This window comes from Syngnathoides biaculeatus, chromosome 2 (assembly GCF_019802595.1).
Source record: "Syngnathoides biaculeatus isolate LvHL_M chromosome 2, ASM1980259v1, whole genome shotgun sequence".
In the NCBI taxonomy this organism is placed as follows: Eukaryota; Metazoa; Chordata; class Actinopteri; order Syngnathiformes; family Syngnathidae; genus Syngnathoides; species Syngnathoides biaculeatus.
This window is the reverse complement of record NC_084641.1, coordinates 35143282-35161201: the sequence shown is the minus strand read 5'-3', so window position 1 is coordinate 35161201 and position 17920 is coordinate 35143282. Positions and strand designations below refer to the sequence as shown.

At 42.1% G+C, this 17920-nt stretch overlaps 1 protein-coding gene and 1 long non-coding RNA gene across 4 annotated transcripts in view; one reads left to right on the top strand and one right to left on the bottom strand.

Annotated features, from left to right (window-relative positions):
* LOC133491501 (gamma-aminobutyric acid receptor subunit gamma-3-like) overlaps positions 1–16111 on the top strand; it is a 104403-nt gene extending 88292 nt beyond the window's left edge. The window contains exons 10-11 of one of the 3 annotated variants that reach the window (XR_009792421.1): positions 4496–4570; positions 11633–11761. Coding sequence is in view for 1 of the 3 variants with exons in the window: in XM_061802721.1 (XP_061658705.1) it covers positions 11633–11826; positions 14231–14515 (479 nt within the window). In the remaining 2 variants the exon portion in view is untranslated. Of the gene's footprint in view, positions 1–4495; positions 4571–11632; positions 11827–14230 lie in introns of those variants that run through there. The other 2 variants (XM_061802721.1, XM_061802731.1) reach the window with 2 other exon arrangements.
* LOC133491527 (uncharacterized) lies at positions 11837–17587 on the bottom strand. Its single transcript, XR_009792424.1, has 4 exons — positions 17269–17587; positions 17144–17193; positions 16989–17072; positions 11837–12787 (listed from the first exon to the last, which is right to left on the bottom strand). It is a non-coding gene; the product is annotated as an uncharacterized LOC133491527 (long non-coding RNA).
* Between the last annotated feature and the right edge of the window lie 333 nt (positions 17588–17920).

Here is a 17920-nt window from a genome sequence, read left to right as displayed (position 1 = left end):
CAAATGTATTTATCCACCTCCTGTCATGACCAGAACATGGGTTTGGAACCCAAATGCACGACTCAGGAGACATAGAGGCAGTTTTGGAAACGTATTTATTCAGTGCAGTGTCGGGGATCAGGCAGGCAGTCAACGGGAGCAGCAGTAACAAAAACGTCAAAGATAGGAGGCAGGTCGGTGGGCAGGCAGGGGTCGGTACACGGGAGATCAGGAACGGGATTACGAGAGTGCACGAACGAGGCACGAAGCAACGATCTGGCAAAGGCCAGACCGTACATGCGGTTCAATATAACTTGGACGTAACTACTACAGACGAGGCGCAGGTGTGCGTCTCCGCTGACTGCGGTAGGTGCGTGCCGCATCAGGGACCGATACGGCCAGGACAGGGACTGCCAGGGCATTGATACCTCCATGAGGCATTAAGTAGTGTAATCATTCAGGAAAGAATCTTCAGTTGACTCAGCCCCACACTGCCCCTCATCGGGCATTCATTTCGAACCTCCCTGTGGCATAAATAAAGTACATTGGATTTAAGTCTGTCTAGATTATAAAACTTCTTAGATGTCAGGGACTGGCTGCTGTTAGCGCATTCAATGAGGCATCCCTGTTATGATTTTTTTTTTCCTCTCCAAAGTTTCTGTAATAGAAATAATTTTTTTTATTTGGGAAATTTGCTCAGGTAATACTGCTCATAACACAACACAACACAACACAACACAAGATGGCAAATCATTTGAGCTGTAACAGTTAAAATGTTAATGTTCATGTGCCTGCCACTCAGGCCACTCCAACAATGGTATTTTGAAAGCTGTTGATGTGTTTTGAACTGCAGTTCAAATGCAAATGCAAAAAAAAAGCAATTTAAAAAAAAAAGCTTTTGGAAACCAGCTAGGGCTTTCCACAACTATCTTCTATGTTTTTATGTTTACTTTTACATGAAGACATATTTATTTGTTGAAAACAATGACAAAATCTGTTAAGAGCAACGAAACATCTCTCTATTACCACCTGCTGATTTCATTTCATGTCATGAATATAAATCAGCAGGAGTACTACATGTGGACGTAGATCCATTCAAACTATCTTTTATATACAGTGAATACTCGGTTCTTGAACATCACCATTCTCGAATAAATCGGTTTTTGAATGAAAATTTTGAGATTATTTTGCTTCTGTTTTTGAACGAAAACCGGTACTCGAATGCCCACAACAAAACACGAAAATAACATAATGCAGGCGGCCCAACCAGCTGACCCAGTTATTGTGTGTAACGCAGCGTCTGTACGTGTTACATTTACTGACTGGTTTTTCTTCCAATTGAGGACTATTAACACCCAATTATTGCGCCAAAGAAGTGACACTAGATAAGTTCTTTGGGAAAAGAAAATAACTTTCAGGGTCGAGTCACCCCCACCGAAGAGATTTGATACAATAGTTGATGGTTTTGCATTGTTTTTTTCTTGTGAAATTTAATAATGCTCTGTTCCATTAGCATTTCTGTATTTTTGTTTTGTTTCAAATATTTCGTTAACTCGAGTTACAAGTTAATGTTTTTGTATGTTACATTTTGTAAAAATGAAAAAAAAATTTTTTTTTGCTTTAATTCCCCCTAAGTATTGCTTGTTCAAAGGTATTCTACACTTTTGTTAATAATAATAAAAAAAAGGTTTACAAGGCTGGGGGCCAAGTCACTACAGATAGGGCAATGCACTCCCAGGCTAGCCAACTCTACTACTAAAACATATATTTTAATCAAAAAATAAATATATATTATATATTATATATTAAATTATTTCATTATATAAAGTATTTAAACTACACATAAATTTCTACTATGCCGGTAATTATCAGGAAAAGCTAAAAAAAATGCTTTAAAAAGCCTAGTTTTTAATGCTTGGAACGCATTATTTCTTATTCCATTAATTGTAAGGGGAAATATCAATTTGGTTTTCAAACAAGTCACTTCTCGAACCGCCTTCTGGAACGGATTGTGGTCGAGAACCAAGGTTGTTCTGTGTATATACCGGAGGTGGTGTGTGATACACAACCACTAACTGAGAAAAGCTTGTGATCTCTTCCAGAGAACACAAAAAACAGGCAACACTGGGAAGCAAGAGTCACACCCCTGATAAACATCCCTATTCAACACAATGACACAAGTCATTTACCCTGTCTTCCCTGGTTCACCGCCTCCATTTTCAAGTAATGTCTGAGAGCTGATCTTGAGGCTGGAGGGCAGCTGGAGAGATAAGAGGAATAAAAAGGCAGGCATAAAACAAGGATGCCAAATAAAGTGCGACCCAAAATCTCAGCAAGAAGGAAGAGGCTCACTCAAATAGGGAAGGCGATGCTACAGAATCCCCGCAACCCCACCTCCAAACAACAGCACACGACAGGCTGCTACCGCCAGGCGGCATTTGCAAAGAGCTGTCACTCAGCCACGACTCCTCCAGGCAGGACATTTAGGGATCAGCAGACTGGGAGTAGGAGAGCCGAGCTCGGGTTGATTCCCATTAGACCTCAATCTGTGCAGCTCAGATGGAGCTTAGAGATACAAGGCTGGGGATGGCAAACAGAACCAGCTCGTGACACGAGTGGAGAAAGAAGAGCTTAAAGTACTGTGCAAAAGAATTAAATGAAGTAGATGTCATGCATCGTCCAAGAGAGACTAGTAAAAATGCTAGCAGGACAACTCGAGTGAGTTTTACTAAGAGGTGAGTTTCACATCCTATTATTAATGCACCTAAAACTGGAATGAGCAGAATACCATTGTACAGCTCTGTCGCAAACCTTAAAATGTTTGGGCTAAGTTTGTTTCAAGACAAACAACAATTTTCAATAAATGTAATGCAATGTATTTGTTTTTTACCACACTGGCTTAAAAGACATGTACTTAAATCATGACTACAGGAGCATAAAAAACAGCTTCTTTAAAAGGCAAGATTTCCCAAAAAAGAGCCATCATTCACACAACACTTGTCAGAGGCAACACGTCAAGTAGAGCTGAAGAACTGGCAGTGTTCCTCAAGGGAGTAGATAAACTTTGGTGCTATTACTCCATTAATATGTACTGCAAAGAGTTGTGGGATTTTTTTTTTCCTTCCTGCACAAGCAATCACGTCTCACAGCTAAAAACTGCTATAGTCAACACATAAATGTACAGCTGAGTTAAACTGCTTTTAAAAGACGTGAAGAGTCAGTGCTGGTTAAAAGCAAGGAATAAGTGGCTTTAAGTCACCTCTGGTCATATTAAACTGGTCAACATGGTGGTCAGTTACATGTTGTAAACACAACATAAACAAGGACATGATGTAGGATTCAGTATCCATAAAACTGTCCATTTTGTTTGGATGTTTATTTTGAGGTTTTGGTCAGGTAAATATAGGTGGCTTGGCTCAACAGAGGGTGTAAAACACAAATCTAATCATTACTTTCCTAAATAAAAGCTCAAGTTATTAAAGGAGGTATATTTTGTCAGACCAACTTTTTCTAGTTTTTGGGATGTAATATTGTCTCTGTGGTACCTCAACATACCTGTGAAATATGAATTTAAATCAACCATGTATTCCTGAGTTGCGGAGTTCTGAATTTCTTGATCTTATCTATGACACTAACCAAGATCTAAACCAACCTCTGCGCTTCAGATTCAGCGCTGTCAACAGTGGTTGGTGCTGGTGCAAATCGCTCATCTCAAAGTCCTGGTGGGTGCACTGGTAAAAATGTGTGTGTAATTGGTGTCATGATTGGCTACCTAACAGTGATTGGATTTCTTTTCAAACCATTTGACAAAAAACGAAAAAATACCATGTTCAGTCGTCACCACTCAAAACAAATATAGTGGAACCTTGGTGTTCAAACATCTCAGTGGTTGTCCAAATTGTTTTTTCACCCAAAAATCTGGATAAAAAATGCCTTGGTTTTTAAAAAAATGCCACAGTTTTCGACCCAATTTTCAGTGTCCGAACACCTTGGCAGAGGTAAACCAGTCAACCAGGTAGCTGACTCAAGCCGAGCAATGGCGAACGCACACAGGGCAGTGCAAAGATGAGCCGCTGTCCAAATCGGGTCAAGCAGTCACTCATACTCAAGCCAGCGTGACCACAGACATTCATTTATTGAACAATGAATCGTTAAGTTTTTCAGGAAACAACAGAGGATGTTTAAAAAAATGTGTGTAGAGCTGAATTTTAAAATGCTGAGCCATGAATATACGATGGTACACTGTAAATTGTGCTCAGAATAATTCATCTGATGTCTAGCTATCTCTTCCAATTCTTTTACGGTCTTGGTGTTTTATAAATGATGCGCTAAGATATGTGTCAGCTCCAGATCTAAATACCTGAAACACAAGCGTTAACTTCTTGTTTCATATATATCTTGTGATGCCAAAATCAAACATCTATGAGAAAAATGAAGGAATCTGCCTCACTGTTCCAATACATTTGGAGGGTAGCATGTGTTCTGTCACACCACTGCTGCTTTTGTTACACCACAGGTTGTTCGTGGTGGTCTGTGCAGACAAGGCATCACCTTGGTTGCCATGGCATCGTGCAGAGACAATTCCCAAAGAGTGAGTGAAACCATGACAATAAGATTAGTTGACTTAATTTGATGGCCCAAAGCAAGACTGTGAGACACAGCGGATGACACTCCTTGAGTGCGCAACTGTTTGAGTAAGACAACGCCGAGAGTTGTTCATATATCTTAAATGTAATGGGTTAGGGGGGAGAGCCTAAGACAAGCACTCGACCAGTAGGTAGCTCGAAATAGAAGGGAGCAACTCGTCTCTATGGAAACGGTGGGTGAAAACGGCACCATGAAAAACATGTAGAGAGGGAGATGAGAATGAAAAAGGTTGAGGGTAGAAGAAGAGAAAAGGATGAGAGTACAGAAAGCCGGAGGAGCTGAAATGGGCCAAATGTGCATGTATCACTGTGTGCAGCTCTGCCAAATGTTCGGCTTTTTGTTTGTAATTGGTTTAACTTTTGCAAGAAATCCCACAACCCCATTTTATCAATGGCATATCGCAAGATTCGTTCAGCATCTTTAATTAAAGCAGCTTTGATCTGTCAATGAATGACAACAGTATTGATTTTCTGATGGCAGCATGGTTGATGTCAAAATGTACTGATGTGAAACCTTTAAAAGTAAAAAAATAAATAAATGTGTAACCTGACAAACCAAGCCACGCCGTAATAAAACGTAGATGCTGTCAGAGGTACAACAATGTTGCAATTTGATCAGACAGGAAATAAGTTTTATGATCTTGATGCAATTCAGTGGCAGTATAATAACTTCCATACATCCAAATCAGTTGCCCTTTGGAAAAATTCAAAATGGGCCATTCCCAGGCATGGGTATTAACAGTAGATAAGCTAGCTCATCGGGGTTTTTTTTATTATTGTTTGTGCAAATTACTCAGTACCTGAGTAATTATTTCACTGTGTACTTTTTACTCTAACGGCAGTATTATTTGGGATGATGTTTTATTTTAACATAAGTCACATTGTTATCAAGTAACACTTCTATTACTTCAGTAGAATATCCATCTACTCTATCCGCCTCTGCAGCGGATGTACTCTATTGGTATGCTTACGTTTAGGCAACATTTTTTGGTCTTCAAATCAGCCAATGTCGTATTCATTGCAATTGTCTTTTGTAATTTCTCGTTGACGTGCTGAAGATCGCGGCCCTGTTTGTGGTCCCAGTGAAGCATAAACAACATCGACAACAACAGTTGATTTGCTCGTAGATCCTGTAGGGATTTGCAAGTTTGAACCCTACGCTTGTTCTTCGAGGAAGTTATGACCAATGATTAGAAAAAGTTAACAGCAAATGGATTTATCAAAAAGGAATGTGCAGTACAGACGTTCAGGGTCTTATCTAGGTAGAAGTGTCTTCTGGCAGGATAGCCAAAGAAGAGGACAAAAGCTGCCCAGTAACACAAGGTTTTTATATGTATGGGTCCATGGTAGAAGTGGCTGCCCCCCCCCCTTCCGCTCCTTATCTGGTGTCGTTTGTCTCCACGGCAACGCCTGGGAGAGGAGTATGGCGCCAGCCGGTTTTCTGCGTACAAAGATCAAGGACAACCACCGGCTCCACAACATATCCTTGTCTGATTAGATTGAAGACAGCCAGAGAGATGAAGATGGATGAAATGACACCCTTCCATTTACCAAACACATTCATCCAGTTATCCCACATCGACGTGTCAACACCAGAGTGTTCCTTCATTTTCTTAGCAAGGGTTCTAAGTCCATCTACAGCCTTAGTGAGGCGTCTGCCAGGTTGTGTGTTATTCGGCAAACACCTCCTTTCTCGACCAACAGTGCATCTAATCCGATTCTATTTTGGAAAGTCATAATAGATGTAGTCTTAAGTTGCTCATGTACAGTTTCAAGTTCTTCAAGGCTGGAATTGCCCAAACCTTGCACATTATAACATATGTAATTGATACGGTCGACATTGTCGTTAGGAGTAACGGGGAAAATAGTGGAAATTACATATATATTTTCAAAACCGGCAACTACTTGATCAGTCAGTTTATACTCATCTGGGACACCACGGGGGACGCCAATAGCGTCAATGTAGGTGGGGTCGTCAGCACCGAGCCAGGTAGACTTGGACCTATGTGAACGGTGTAATAGGCTAAGAGCTTCCTTGAAGTGTTCAGGAGCAACCGCCAGATCATCTAGGGTGACAGGAACAACGAAAATAGGCATAAGTAAAGTTACTAATGCACATCTGCCCGTACTGTTGCGCGGGAGGTGGTCGAAGAGACGGTTCCCTCCGCACCACCACCACACATCATTATGGCTGACAGGTTGGAAGAAAGGTGTTTCCTGGGTCTCTGCACACTGATCATCAGAGATATTGTCAATTGGGGTACCATTATCTTTAAGGAAAATACAGGTGAAGTTTTGGCGCGCCACAGCACGATTAAACACAGGTTTGGTCTTTTGGGCTGGTGTTACCAGTTGGGCAGTATCCCAAATTTGGCATTCATTCTTAGTCGGCACATAATTTTTCATAAGATCTGGAACACAGGTGGAGTTGACAGAAGAGAAAACAACATGGAACAAAGGTCTAGGTCCCATGCATACAACACAGTCACTCAGGGTTTTATTAGCCGCTTGTTCTGCCATTAGTAACCAATTATTGTTTACTGAACTAATGCCTGTCAAAACGCTAAACCACTCATCAACAAATGGGCCTTTGTTTATAATACAACTCTTCTATGTGATAAATATTTTCCAGGTGGGTTGTGCTAACAGTTGGCACTGATGTGGCTGTGGCTATGGGGTATTTCTGAGCGATTCTCAAATAAAAATATCCAAGAACAATAACACCAATAATAAGAATGCCATAGATTCCTGCTCTCCCTCTCTTGGTCCGACAAGCAATCGGACCGTCTGTAGGAATCATGGCTAATAAAACAACAACAAACAATAAAATACAAGTGCAATTAAGAGTCTGTAGGAAGGCGAAGTATAGAATAATGAAACCACTTAGTTCCTTTTTCCTCCAAGTGGACGGCTTTGGAGATACGAGCAGTCACCTTGTGGGGGCCAGACCAACAGGTTCTGACCACTTACGAGAGTCGTTTAAGGTAGACAGATGACCACTCAGGAAATTCAAGTGCAGGAGGTGGTGTTGGAAGAGTGTTCTAGATCTATGAAGGGAAATTAGAAGCAAAAGAATGCAGTTGTGTCTAAAACAGTTTATAAGAAAACTTGGGAGACACAGCGCCTTCCTCCAGCGGTTGGAGTGAGGAGGAAGGGCCAGGTGTCAGATGACCTGTAAGAAGTTCATAAGGAGAGAAACCAGTAGGGCGAGACACAGTTTGTCTCACAGATATTAGAGCAAGGGGAAGAGCCTGAACCCAATTCATGCTGGAAGAGGTACATATTTTAGCCAGTTTTTCCTTCAACGTGTGATTCATATGGTCAACTGAGCCTTGACTGGCAGGGTGATAAACACAACCAAACTTGTGAGTTAACCCTAACCACTTTTCTAGCTAGGCGTGTAGATGTGAAATGTGCACCGTTGTCCGAGCGGATGAGAGCAGGGAAACCGAATGTTGGAATCCAGTGGTTCACCAAAGCTTTCATTACCGACATGGCGCCTTCGCGAGCGCAGGTGTAGGCTTCAGGCCATCCGGAAAAGGTGTCAACAAAAACAAGAAGGTAGCACTTATCTTGAACAGGAGTGATCATGTCTGTGAAATCCATGGCCAGGGACCTTGACGATTGCCACCTCCGTTTCCAGGCAGACAGGTCCAACACAGCAGCAGAGACAGCGTAAGCTGAGTCAGAATAGACAGTGAGAGATTGTCCGACCGCCAGTTCCAGTGCGAGGCAGAGTGCGAGGCAGAGTGTGAGGCAGAGTGCGAGCAGTTCCACTGCCTGGGGTGAGGGAGCAGATGTTAGTACGGAAGAGGAAACAGTTAAAAATTCACCTGAGGGCTGCTGCTCCACTACAGCAGCCACCGCAGCCAAAGAGCCATTCGGCTTTCAGTAACAGCAACCATCAATGAACAGAACCCTGCCGTTAGTCAAAGGTTGGACAGAGAGATCAGCACATGGACAGAGAATCTGTAGAATAGAAGAACAATGCTCCGGGAACATAGTGGATCCTTCAGATCACACCACTCTGCCCAAGAAGGTCACCGATTTGCGACAACACTGAAGCTGCTTTCTGGAAGCTTTGAATCCCAGCTCATGCAAACGAAGCAAAACAAGTTTAGTTAGAGAAAAACACAACTCTGCTGTTGGAGCTGCCAACAGGACATCAACATACATCAGGAAATTACATCCGTCTGGGAGATCTAGATCCTTCAGCAATGATTTCAAACATTGATTAAAAATTCCAGGTGTATTTTGGAAGCCTTGTGGCAACCTGGTGTATTGCAAATTGTGTCCCTGATATCTGAATGCAAACAAGTGTCTACACTAGAGTGCGAGTGGGACACAGAAGAATGCATTTGCCAAATGAATCGCTATGAAGTATTTCAAACCAGGTGTGATGGTAGACAACATTCTGTGGGGGTGTGGTAGAGGGAACAATGGTGTGCTCGTTAACATCATTAACAGCTCTCAAATCATATGCCATACGCTAAGTGTTACCATCTGCTTTTAAAACTGGCCTGAGTGGTGTACACCACGAGGAGGTGGATGTTTCCAAGACTCCAGAATTCAACAAGCCAGTGAGAGTGTCCTCCATCCCCTGGTTAGCAGCTGCAGGTCAAGGATATTGAGGTTTGTAAAAATGAGATCCTAGAAAAACTGTGATTTTAATGTCTGGTGTGTTAGTACAATGTCTAACACCAAAGAATCCAGAGGACCAAACTAATTTAGGCAGTTTGTTTAACATTGACTTGGCATCGTCATGGTCAGAGTAGTCACGTCCGTGTTCTCTAGTTAGGGTCTCGTGTTCTAATCTGGTGATATTAGTTGTCGGAGGTGGGTCAGGAACATTGATGCAGTATGCATCTGTAGATTTGGAGATCTGTACGTTAGGGAGTGATGTGTCCTCCCAGTGAGTCATTTGAGTCAGTCGTTTCGCCATAGGTCCCAGCTGCCGGGCCTCGTGTCCTGGAGACAGAGCGAGTGAAATGTGGGGTACTGACTCTTGCATTTTGAACCATGTCATTTGATCTGGTGTAAGAGAGCAGGATGCTGCTACACCCTCTCTTGCTGTGTATGTATGTGCGGATGTAATGTCCCAAGCATCACCTTGTACGCATGCAAAGTTTTCCATGTGTACTAGATCATGGTTGAGGTCGTAATATAGTGTGCAATGGTATGGATCTAGTGGAGGCAGGTAAGCCCTAAGAGTGTTTAACCAGAGCTTCCATAACAGAAATTGATGTATGAGACCAGGTCTGAGCGGTGTTTCCAGTTCAAGTCGGGCCCAATGAATGTCCACAGTTGGAGTGGTTCACTCACAGGTGTCATAAGCCATTGTCCAGAGTGGCAGACGGTGTCAGCTGCCAGCATTATAAACAAATGGTGGAAGGTCTGTCCAGCCAAGATTGTCGGAAGGGGTTGAGTCCATTGCAAGGCCTGTTGAGTCCATGAGAACCCCTTATCCTCATAAGGTTTGCGGGCATGCTGGACCCTACCCCAGCTATCCTCGGCCGAGAGAAGATACACCATTAACTGGTCCCCAGCCAATTGCCGGGCTAGTACTTTTTATATTAATTGGGAAACGCTTACAATTATCTAATTAGTTTGCAGATGTTACTGTTTAATGTATTAAGCAAAGTAGTGATGACAGGGTTTATGTCACAACAGAATTAACTACTTCAAATTCAAGAATAGCCAATAAAACCTGAAAAATACTGTACCTCATATTTTCCTGGAGGAGGAATTTGTGAAGAGCCTTTGAAGTTGGTCATAGCAAAAAGAGAAAATGATTTTAGAGTGGGTGGCACGGTGGGTCAGCTGGTAAAGCGTTGGCCTCACAGTTCTGAGGATCCGGGTTCGATCCTGGCCCCGCCTGCGTGAAGTTTGCATGTTTTCCCCGTGCCTGCCTGGATTTTCTCCGGGGACTCCAGTTTCCTCTCACATCCCAAAAAACATGCAACATTAATTGGACACTTTAAATTGCCCCTAGGTGTGATTGTAAGCGCGGCTGTTTGTCTCGATGGGCCCTGCGATTGGCTGGCAACCAGTTCAGAGTGTGCCCTCCCCCCTGCCCGATGACAGCTGGGATAGCCTCCAGCACTTCCAATGACCCTTGTGAGGATAAGCAGCAAAGAAAATGGATGGATGTATTTTACAGTGCTTACATGAGGAGGATGATATTCTGGTGGCACAGCCTGAAGCAGGCATCAATTGCATGTAGAGATGCACCTGGCTCAAGTTGGAGGACAGCACAGAAAAGCAAAGAAATTAGGCAAATTTCATTTCAATCTTAAATTTAGCCATCAACAGGTGAGTGAGTGGTGTAAAGAAATGTTTTTCTGGATGAAGAAAATCCGTCCATCCATCCATCCACTTTCTTAACCACTTATCCTCACGAGGGTCACGGGGAGTGCTGGAGCCTATCCCAGCTGTCAATAGGCAGGAGGCAGGGTACGCCCTGAACTGGTTGCCAGCCAATTGCAGGGCACATGGAGACAGACAACAGTCACACTCACAATCACACCTAGAAGCAATTTAGAGTGTCCAATTAATGTTGCATGTATTTTGGGATATGGGAGGAAACCAGATTGCCTGGAGAAAACCCACGCAGGCACGGGAGAACATGCAAATTCCACACAGGCGGGGCCGGGATCGAACCCGGTCCTCAGAACTGTGAGGCCGACGCTACCAGCTTTACCAGCTTATCTATCATGCTGCCTTAGAGAAAATCTGGTGATTTTTTTTTTGCATTATTGTACTCTCCAGAGTCTTCCAGATTGTTTCATTTATTTATTTTTTTTTCGTTTGTTTGTTTTTTATCTCTGCGGGGGCCCAGGAGTTACCCCCAGACTCCACTACCATGTTTTATTTTTGTTATTTTTTTCATCACCTTTTTAATGTCATTATTGTTCGCATGTGTGTTTCATACACCATAAAGTTTATGTGATTTCTAAACAAGACTGACTTAAGCCACACATGCCTTGTACTTATTTTGACCTTTTCAGGCATTACCACCGTGCTGACCATGACTACACTGAGCACGGTGGCTCGGAATTCCCTGCCAAGAGTCTCGTATGTGACTGCAATGGATCTTTTTGTCACTGTCTGCTTCCTATTCGTCTTCGCTGCCATGATCGAGTACGCCATGCTCAACTACTGCTCTTATATACGCAGACCCCCAGCAAAAATGCAAAAACTGGTGAGCCACTTTATTTCTCTCAAAAGCCAAGGTTCCACTTTTTCTTCATACACTATTCATAAGAACAAATGTGCTTGGTCAAGTACATAGTCATTCTTTCTATGAAGACAAATGATCCTCCAAAGAGTTCTGAATTCAGTTCTGGAGTGTACACTGAGGAACTGTACCCATTTGTCTGATCTCAAGAGGTCAAGTGAATGAATATGTATTTATGTTCATCTGATTGAACATTCCAGATTCACATGTGAGTGTATGTGATTCACCGAGACTTATTTAGTTTCATTTGAATCTCCAGCACTCAGAAACTATTACACAGGTACCAAATTCAAGGCCCTGGGGCCAGATCCAGTGCTCCACAACATTTTACGCAGCCCCCAAATTAAAATCATCTGCATCAACTTCCATAATTGTTGCTCAAATCTGTAGCAAAATGTGTAATTGTCATTTGTAATAACAACATATCACTTGCTGTTGCCAATGCTCCTAACAACCAATTATCCTTGAATTCTCATTTCTAAATTGGTAATCCATCAATTTGTCATGTATATGGAATAATGTTAGGCAATTAAACATTTAGTTTTAGAATCATAATTGTAAATGCAATGTGACCCGCAGCAAAAGTGAGTTTACTCCCTTGCTGTTATGGTTTGTGACAAGTTGGAGCCTAAAGCAGAAACTGTGTGATTTTATTTTTATTAAAAAAAAAAAAGATGTCAGTAGAAAATAAAACTGTTTTAAATTCACACTGCTAATCGGGTAGGAAAAGACTAAGTGATAAACAATGGTGCAAGGCTTGCTTGAGCAAGACAAGATGCAGATGGCTATAGACAGAATAAGGAGGAAAGTTCGAGCGCCTTCCTTGGTGAGCTTGCAACGTTAAAGAGTGGGAGTCGATGGCCAATCACTCTCAGGCGCCCCCCCACAACCTGTTGCTCACTCCACCCAGCTCAGTTCGCGCCCTCTGAAAGTAACAAGAAAAACACAGGTGAGAGTCTACAGACAGGAGGAAGTAAAACACAACTCAGACAGAATATAACACCTGGTCCATTGAGTGCTCAATGAGGGTGTCTTTTTGTATGTATATAAAGTGCACCATGTCTTTAAAGGTGCATGTCGTTATGAGCAAAAGTGTGCCGCATGAGAACCTTTCTCGCCGTTACCCAGAGAGCGCTAGAAGCTTTGCGTGGGAGTTCTCAAGGCTGCTGCACCTGTCACCACTGATTCAGTGGCAGCAGCACACATGTTCTTGTCAAGCTGCCGCCCTGCTTGGATGGGGGGGATCATGTCGAGTCAAGACTTTCTTTTTTGATTGAACAAGTCACATAAAGTTGATATTCGATAAACCTGTAGTTCTATTTGCTCTTGGTGCTTTGATGAGGAGAGGACCACAATCAGTGTCTGCATTGTCCTATTGTCATCAAGGACAGGTCATAAGTCTCTTGTTTTCTCCATCTATCTTCTGAGCTGCTTATCCTCAGAAGCGATGTGGGTGTGCTGGAGCCTATCCCAGCTGCCATCGGGTAGGAGGCGGGGTACATCATGAATTGGTTGCCAGCCAATCACAGCACTTGTTTCCTCATTTTGGTCAATCTCCATCCAATTCCTGTTTGAATGGTGAAAGTAAATGCTTGTTTGTTTCTATATGCCCTGCGATTGGCTGGCAACCGGTTCAGGGTGCACCCCGCCTCCTGCCCGAAGATTGCCGAGATAGGCTCCAGCACTCCCGCGAGCCTCATGAGGATAAGCAGCTCGGATAATGGATGGATGCAGAGAGTAAAGCCATGCAATTGAATGAAATGTCCCCTCTGAGAGAATTTAATCTTGTGGCAATCAGGTGATCGCATAGTAACAAAGCACACAAACGACATCCTGCCTGATTACATTGGAGCTTCCAAGGTTGAACACAATCTGTTCCAAGATGCTTTTTTTTACCATCTGATTAATTTTATGCTGTTAAGTAACTAATTTTACGGGCAATGTATTACATAACATTTTAACATCTGTCATTAAAGTGATTAACTGCAAAACTGCAACTAGTTTAATAATTAGGTCATAATAGTGATATGTAGAAAAAAGAAATTGCTCGGTATAACTTGAGGTACAGCAATTAATTGGTTATTCAACAACTAATCGATTATCAAATTAATCGACAACTATTGTGATCCTCGAATTAGCATTTGAATGCATCGTTCACATTAAAATTGTCCAAATCTTTGTAATTTCAAACTCTTAATACAACCTCAAACATAGTCACAATAAGAGGGTGTGCACACTTGCAGTTAAATTTTGTCTTCCCCTAAGTATGTCCGTGAGCGCTTCAGCAATACTGCATGCCATGTCACGCAGTAAATCGCCAGATCAGTATACTTCTAGTCAATTTAGACATTTCTCTCTCCCTCTCCAGGCATATTCGTCCTTAACCATGGGTCAGGCCCCTCATCGGCACATGGTGCCCACAGGCAACGCTCTCTTCTGGCAGGACTATGATGATGACTGCCTGGACCAGTGCCTGGACGGGAAAGATTGCAAGAGCTTCTTCTGCTGTTACGAGGAATGTAAAGAAGGCGGCTGGAAGAAAGGACGTATCCACGTCAACATTCGTGAGCTGGATTCCTACTCTCGGGTATTCTTCCCGACTTCCTTCTTGCTCTTCAACATTGTATACTGGGTCAGCTACCTCTACCTCTAGTCACACTGCCGACATGGAGCCAGCATTGGATTTTGGGGGAGGTTGTCGTGTTGCCTCTGGAGTAGAGAATGGGCCATTGTTCTTTTGCTTTTGAAGTTGAGGAAGGGGCATCGTTCTTATGAGAGCTGGGGTGGAGGAGGGACAAGAACTGGAATTGACCAGTCCATTCAGAACTCAAAGCTGACCGGCAATGCAGTATTTGACCCATAAGGTGGCAGAGCACCCATAGTGCCTTCCTTAGAAAGGGTGCACAAGGCCACCTCCGCATTTTTCTCTTTAGTAAATTGTTCATCACACAGCACCATGCTAAATTGTTTTATTCCTCAAAGAAACCAGCAAGGTTCTCACTACAGGAATCGCTAGGACACTCACCATGCATTTTGTGGTGTTTTTCAAGTACAGTAGTTTTTAATAACAATAAAATGCTACCAGAATTATTGGTATTGTTACAGAAAACCCTAGCAGACAGCAGTTTCCATTAAATGAACGCACAAGAGCTGTGGAACAACAAAGGGTTATTTAACCACACAGGTAGAAGTACTAGAACAAAGCCCATCCATTCACTTCCGGCAAGTCAAGTATATATACAGTACATGTTTATTTTTCCTTCTAATGAAAAATAAAAAGAATTTATGATGCCCTGGGATTAGTGGGACCCAAGGCTTCCTCTCATGCTGGACTGGCAACAACGGAGGTGCTGTAGAATACATACACATTGTGGTCCAATGGCCATTAAAGAGAGTGAGCAAAGTGTTGAAAAATGGATGAGGCTGGATGGTTGGGAATGGAAATGCTCAAACAGTGACCACAATGTAAAATTGATGCCACATATGGAGACATATGGACACACATGAAACCTAGGCTTAACTTTCATGTTCTGTTTTTTGAAGTTTTTGGGCTTTGTAGAACACACACGCACACACTAGGTTCTCTCAGTGTGTGCATTGTGGAAGAATGGAGTTGCTGTATGTGTCTTACGTTTCCTTTTTCATTCTTATGGAATGTATGTAGGCTGCTAGTTCCAGTTTGTGAGCTTACTACATATTCATCAGGCCTTTGAACAAGTCCAGAGGTAGTGTGCGTGGTTAGTAGAAAGGCCTATTTAATGGCAGGTGTTGACTTTGTGTGCTGACTTTTGTCTTTTAATGAAAAAAAATTCCCCCATCTCTGATATTTCTACTACACTTTATAAGTGTCTATCGAGATATTCTACTCTAAAATAAAATCACTATTTTTAACCTGATCAGTGTTTACAAAGCCACTTTGACACGTGAGTACTGAGCTATGGTCCGCATTGGCAACCTCCTCACTCTTGTTAGAAAATTAGACGACATTGCGATTATTACAATAAATGTATTGTCCTCACGTTATCCTCTCACTTTAAGGAATCACTCAACAGTAATTTCTCCTAAATCGCTGGCAAAAGAAAAGGCCAACCTGATCATGGGTCAGTACTCCCAGAGGAAATCTTATACCTTTTAACTGGCTAACAAATGTTTTTCTAGTGTGCGCTAAGTTGCTTGTATTAATAAATAACGTTTTGGTCAAGCACTGCTGTGAAGTGTCTATGTGAAAACAAGCTAATTCACTTCATAAACACCACTCGGTGAGGGAATCTGCTCTTGCATTGGATTGAGATAAATCCAAACAAACCAGAGGAGATATGAATGGGAATGGATTGTAAGTGAAATGCTTGAAAGGAATAGGAAACACTTAGATTGATAGAGATTTGGCAAATGTTCCATTAAAACGCCTCACTTTGGAAAATACTTCTTGCCGTCTGGGAAACCTGTTTTTATTTAAAAAAAAAAAAAAAAAAAAAAAAAGACATGCCAATTTGTTTTAATTTTGTCTTGAGTCAGGTGCTTCTTGATTGGCAATATTCCGATTGCAAAATACAGGACGTGACCCTCGTGAATATTACAACTTTGAGCAAAGGTGAAATTGAGCAAATTGAAACAAAGCTAAGAGTAACTCATGGTGTGGTGGTCCACACGCCTGACTTTGGTGTGAGTAGCATGGGCTCAATTCTCGCTCAGTGACTGTCCTGCGACTGACTGGTGACCAGTTGAGGGAGTAGTCCACCTATCAACCAAAGTTAGCTGGGATAGGCTCCAGCTCTCCTATGACCCTTGTGAGGTGTGAGGATAATTGGCTTAGATAATGGATTGATGGAAGAAATGAAGGTGAGAATGGAGTACATATGGACTGTATAAGAATATTTGGATCGACAAATGTACAATTTTCATGCTCTGACTAAAGTCTTACATGTAAGCATTGCAGCTACTTTGGCTTGTTTCATTTTTTCAAGGATATTTTACTGTAACTTTTTTGTCTTGTATTTTTCAGCCTATTGTATAACGTTTGGTTTGACTTTGGAATTTCCACTAAATTCATTGTGCACAGTTTCACTGTTGCCCTCCCACTGATCATATAGACGAATGACTGTATAGATTGTTTTTGACTTTGGTACCTTCAAAGTGATTGATTGGCTGCTTCCTCACAAAAGGCAACCACACATCACCACGCCATCCTTCCTGTACTACTTCTTTTTTTACTGACAAGAGAAAAGAAGAAATAAATATAAAAATATATACATTATTTAGATTAAATCCAATAGAAAATCACCTTTATTGCATAGAAAAAAGTTATTCTCCCTGTACTGTGGAAGCGAGATCCTGTCAACACAGCACACTGTTTAAAAGATTTCAAACCTTCTTTATAGAGACACATGAAATATTTAGGCATCATACCCGATCTCTGAAGCCACTCCAGATGATTTTTTTCCTGAATGCACACGCTCTTTCTCTGTCTCTTCTTCTTTTTGTCACAAGCGTTTGCCACAAACATGCACTACTTGTCTGCGTACGCTGCATTGCAGCTAATCCGTCAGCGCCAGACACCCCGCAGACTGTATTTATATCCCAATCAGATGGCTATTCAGCTTTTTCCTCTTCCCACTGTTTCTGCCCTTGTTTCCGTGGGAGTGCTACATAAATCATTGTGAGCTATGCATTGTAGTGCAAGCAAGCAGGTAATGAATCTCTTAAAAACCTCCCCCAAAAAAGTCACTACTGCCCTCACCTGAATTGAATTATTTACTTAATAACCCACTGTGCAACCAATGAAGCAAACGTCTTTGTTCCAAACCCAATCACATTTTCACATATTAGTAACTTACATTAATAAGTCAGAATTTATATTTTGTCACAACTTTTAAGAAAAACTGAAATATCGGCTCAAGGCTCTGGATGCTGGAGGTTGTGGCTGAGGATAGGGAAGTCTGGGTTTACTGTACTGTTTAAGATAATAGCAGTCCAATGTGGCTGACCTGATTAATCCTCTGTTGACCCATGTTGCATTTTTGCACATGGTACATTAGGGCCCCTTTTCCAGTTTACCGAC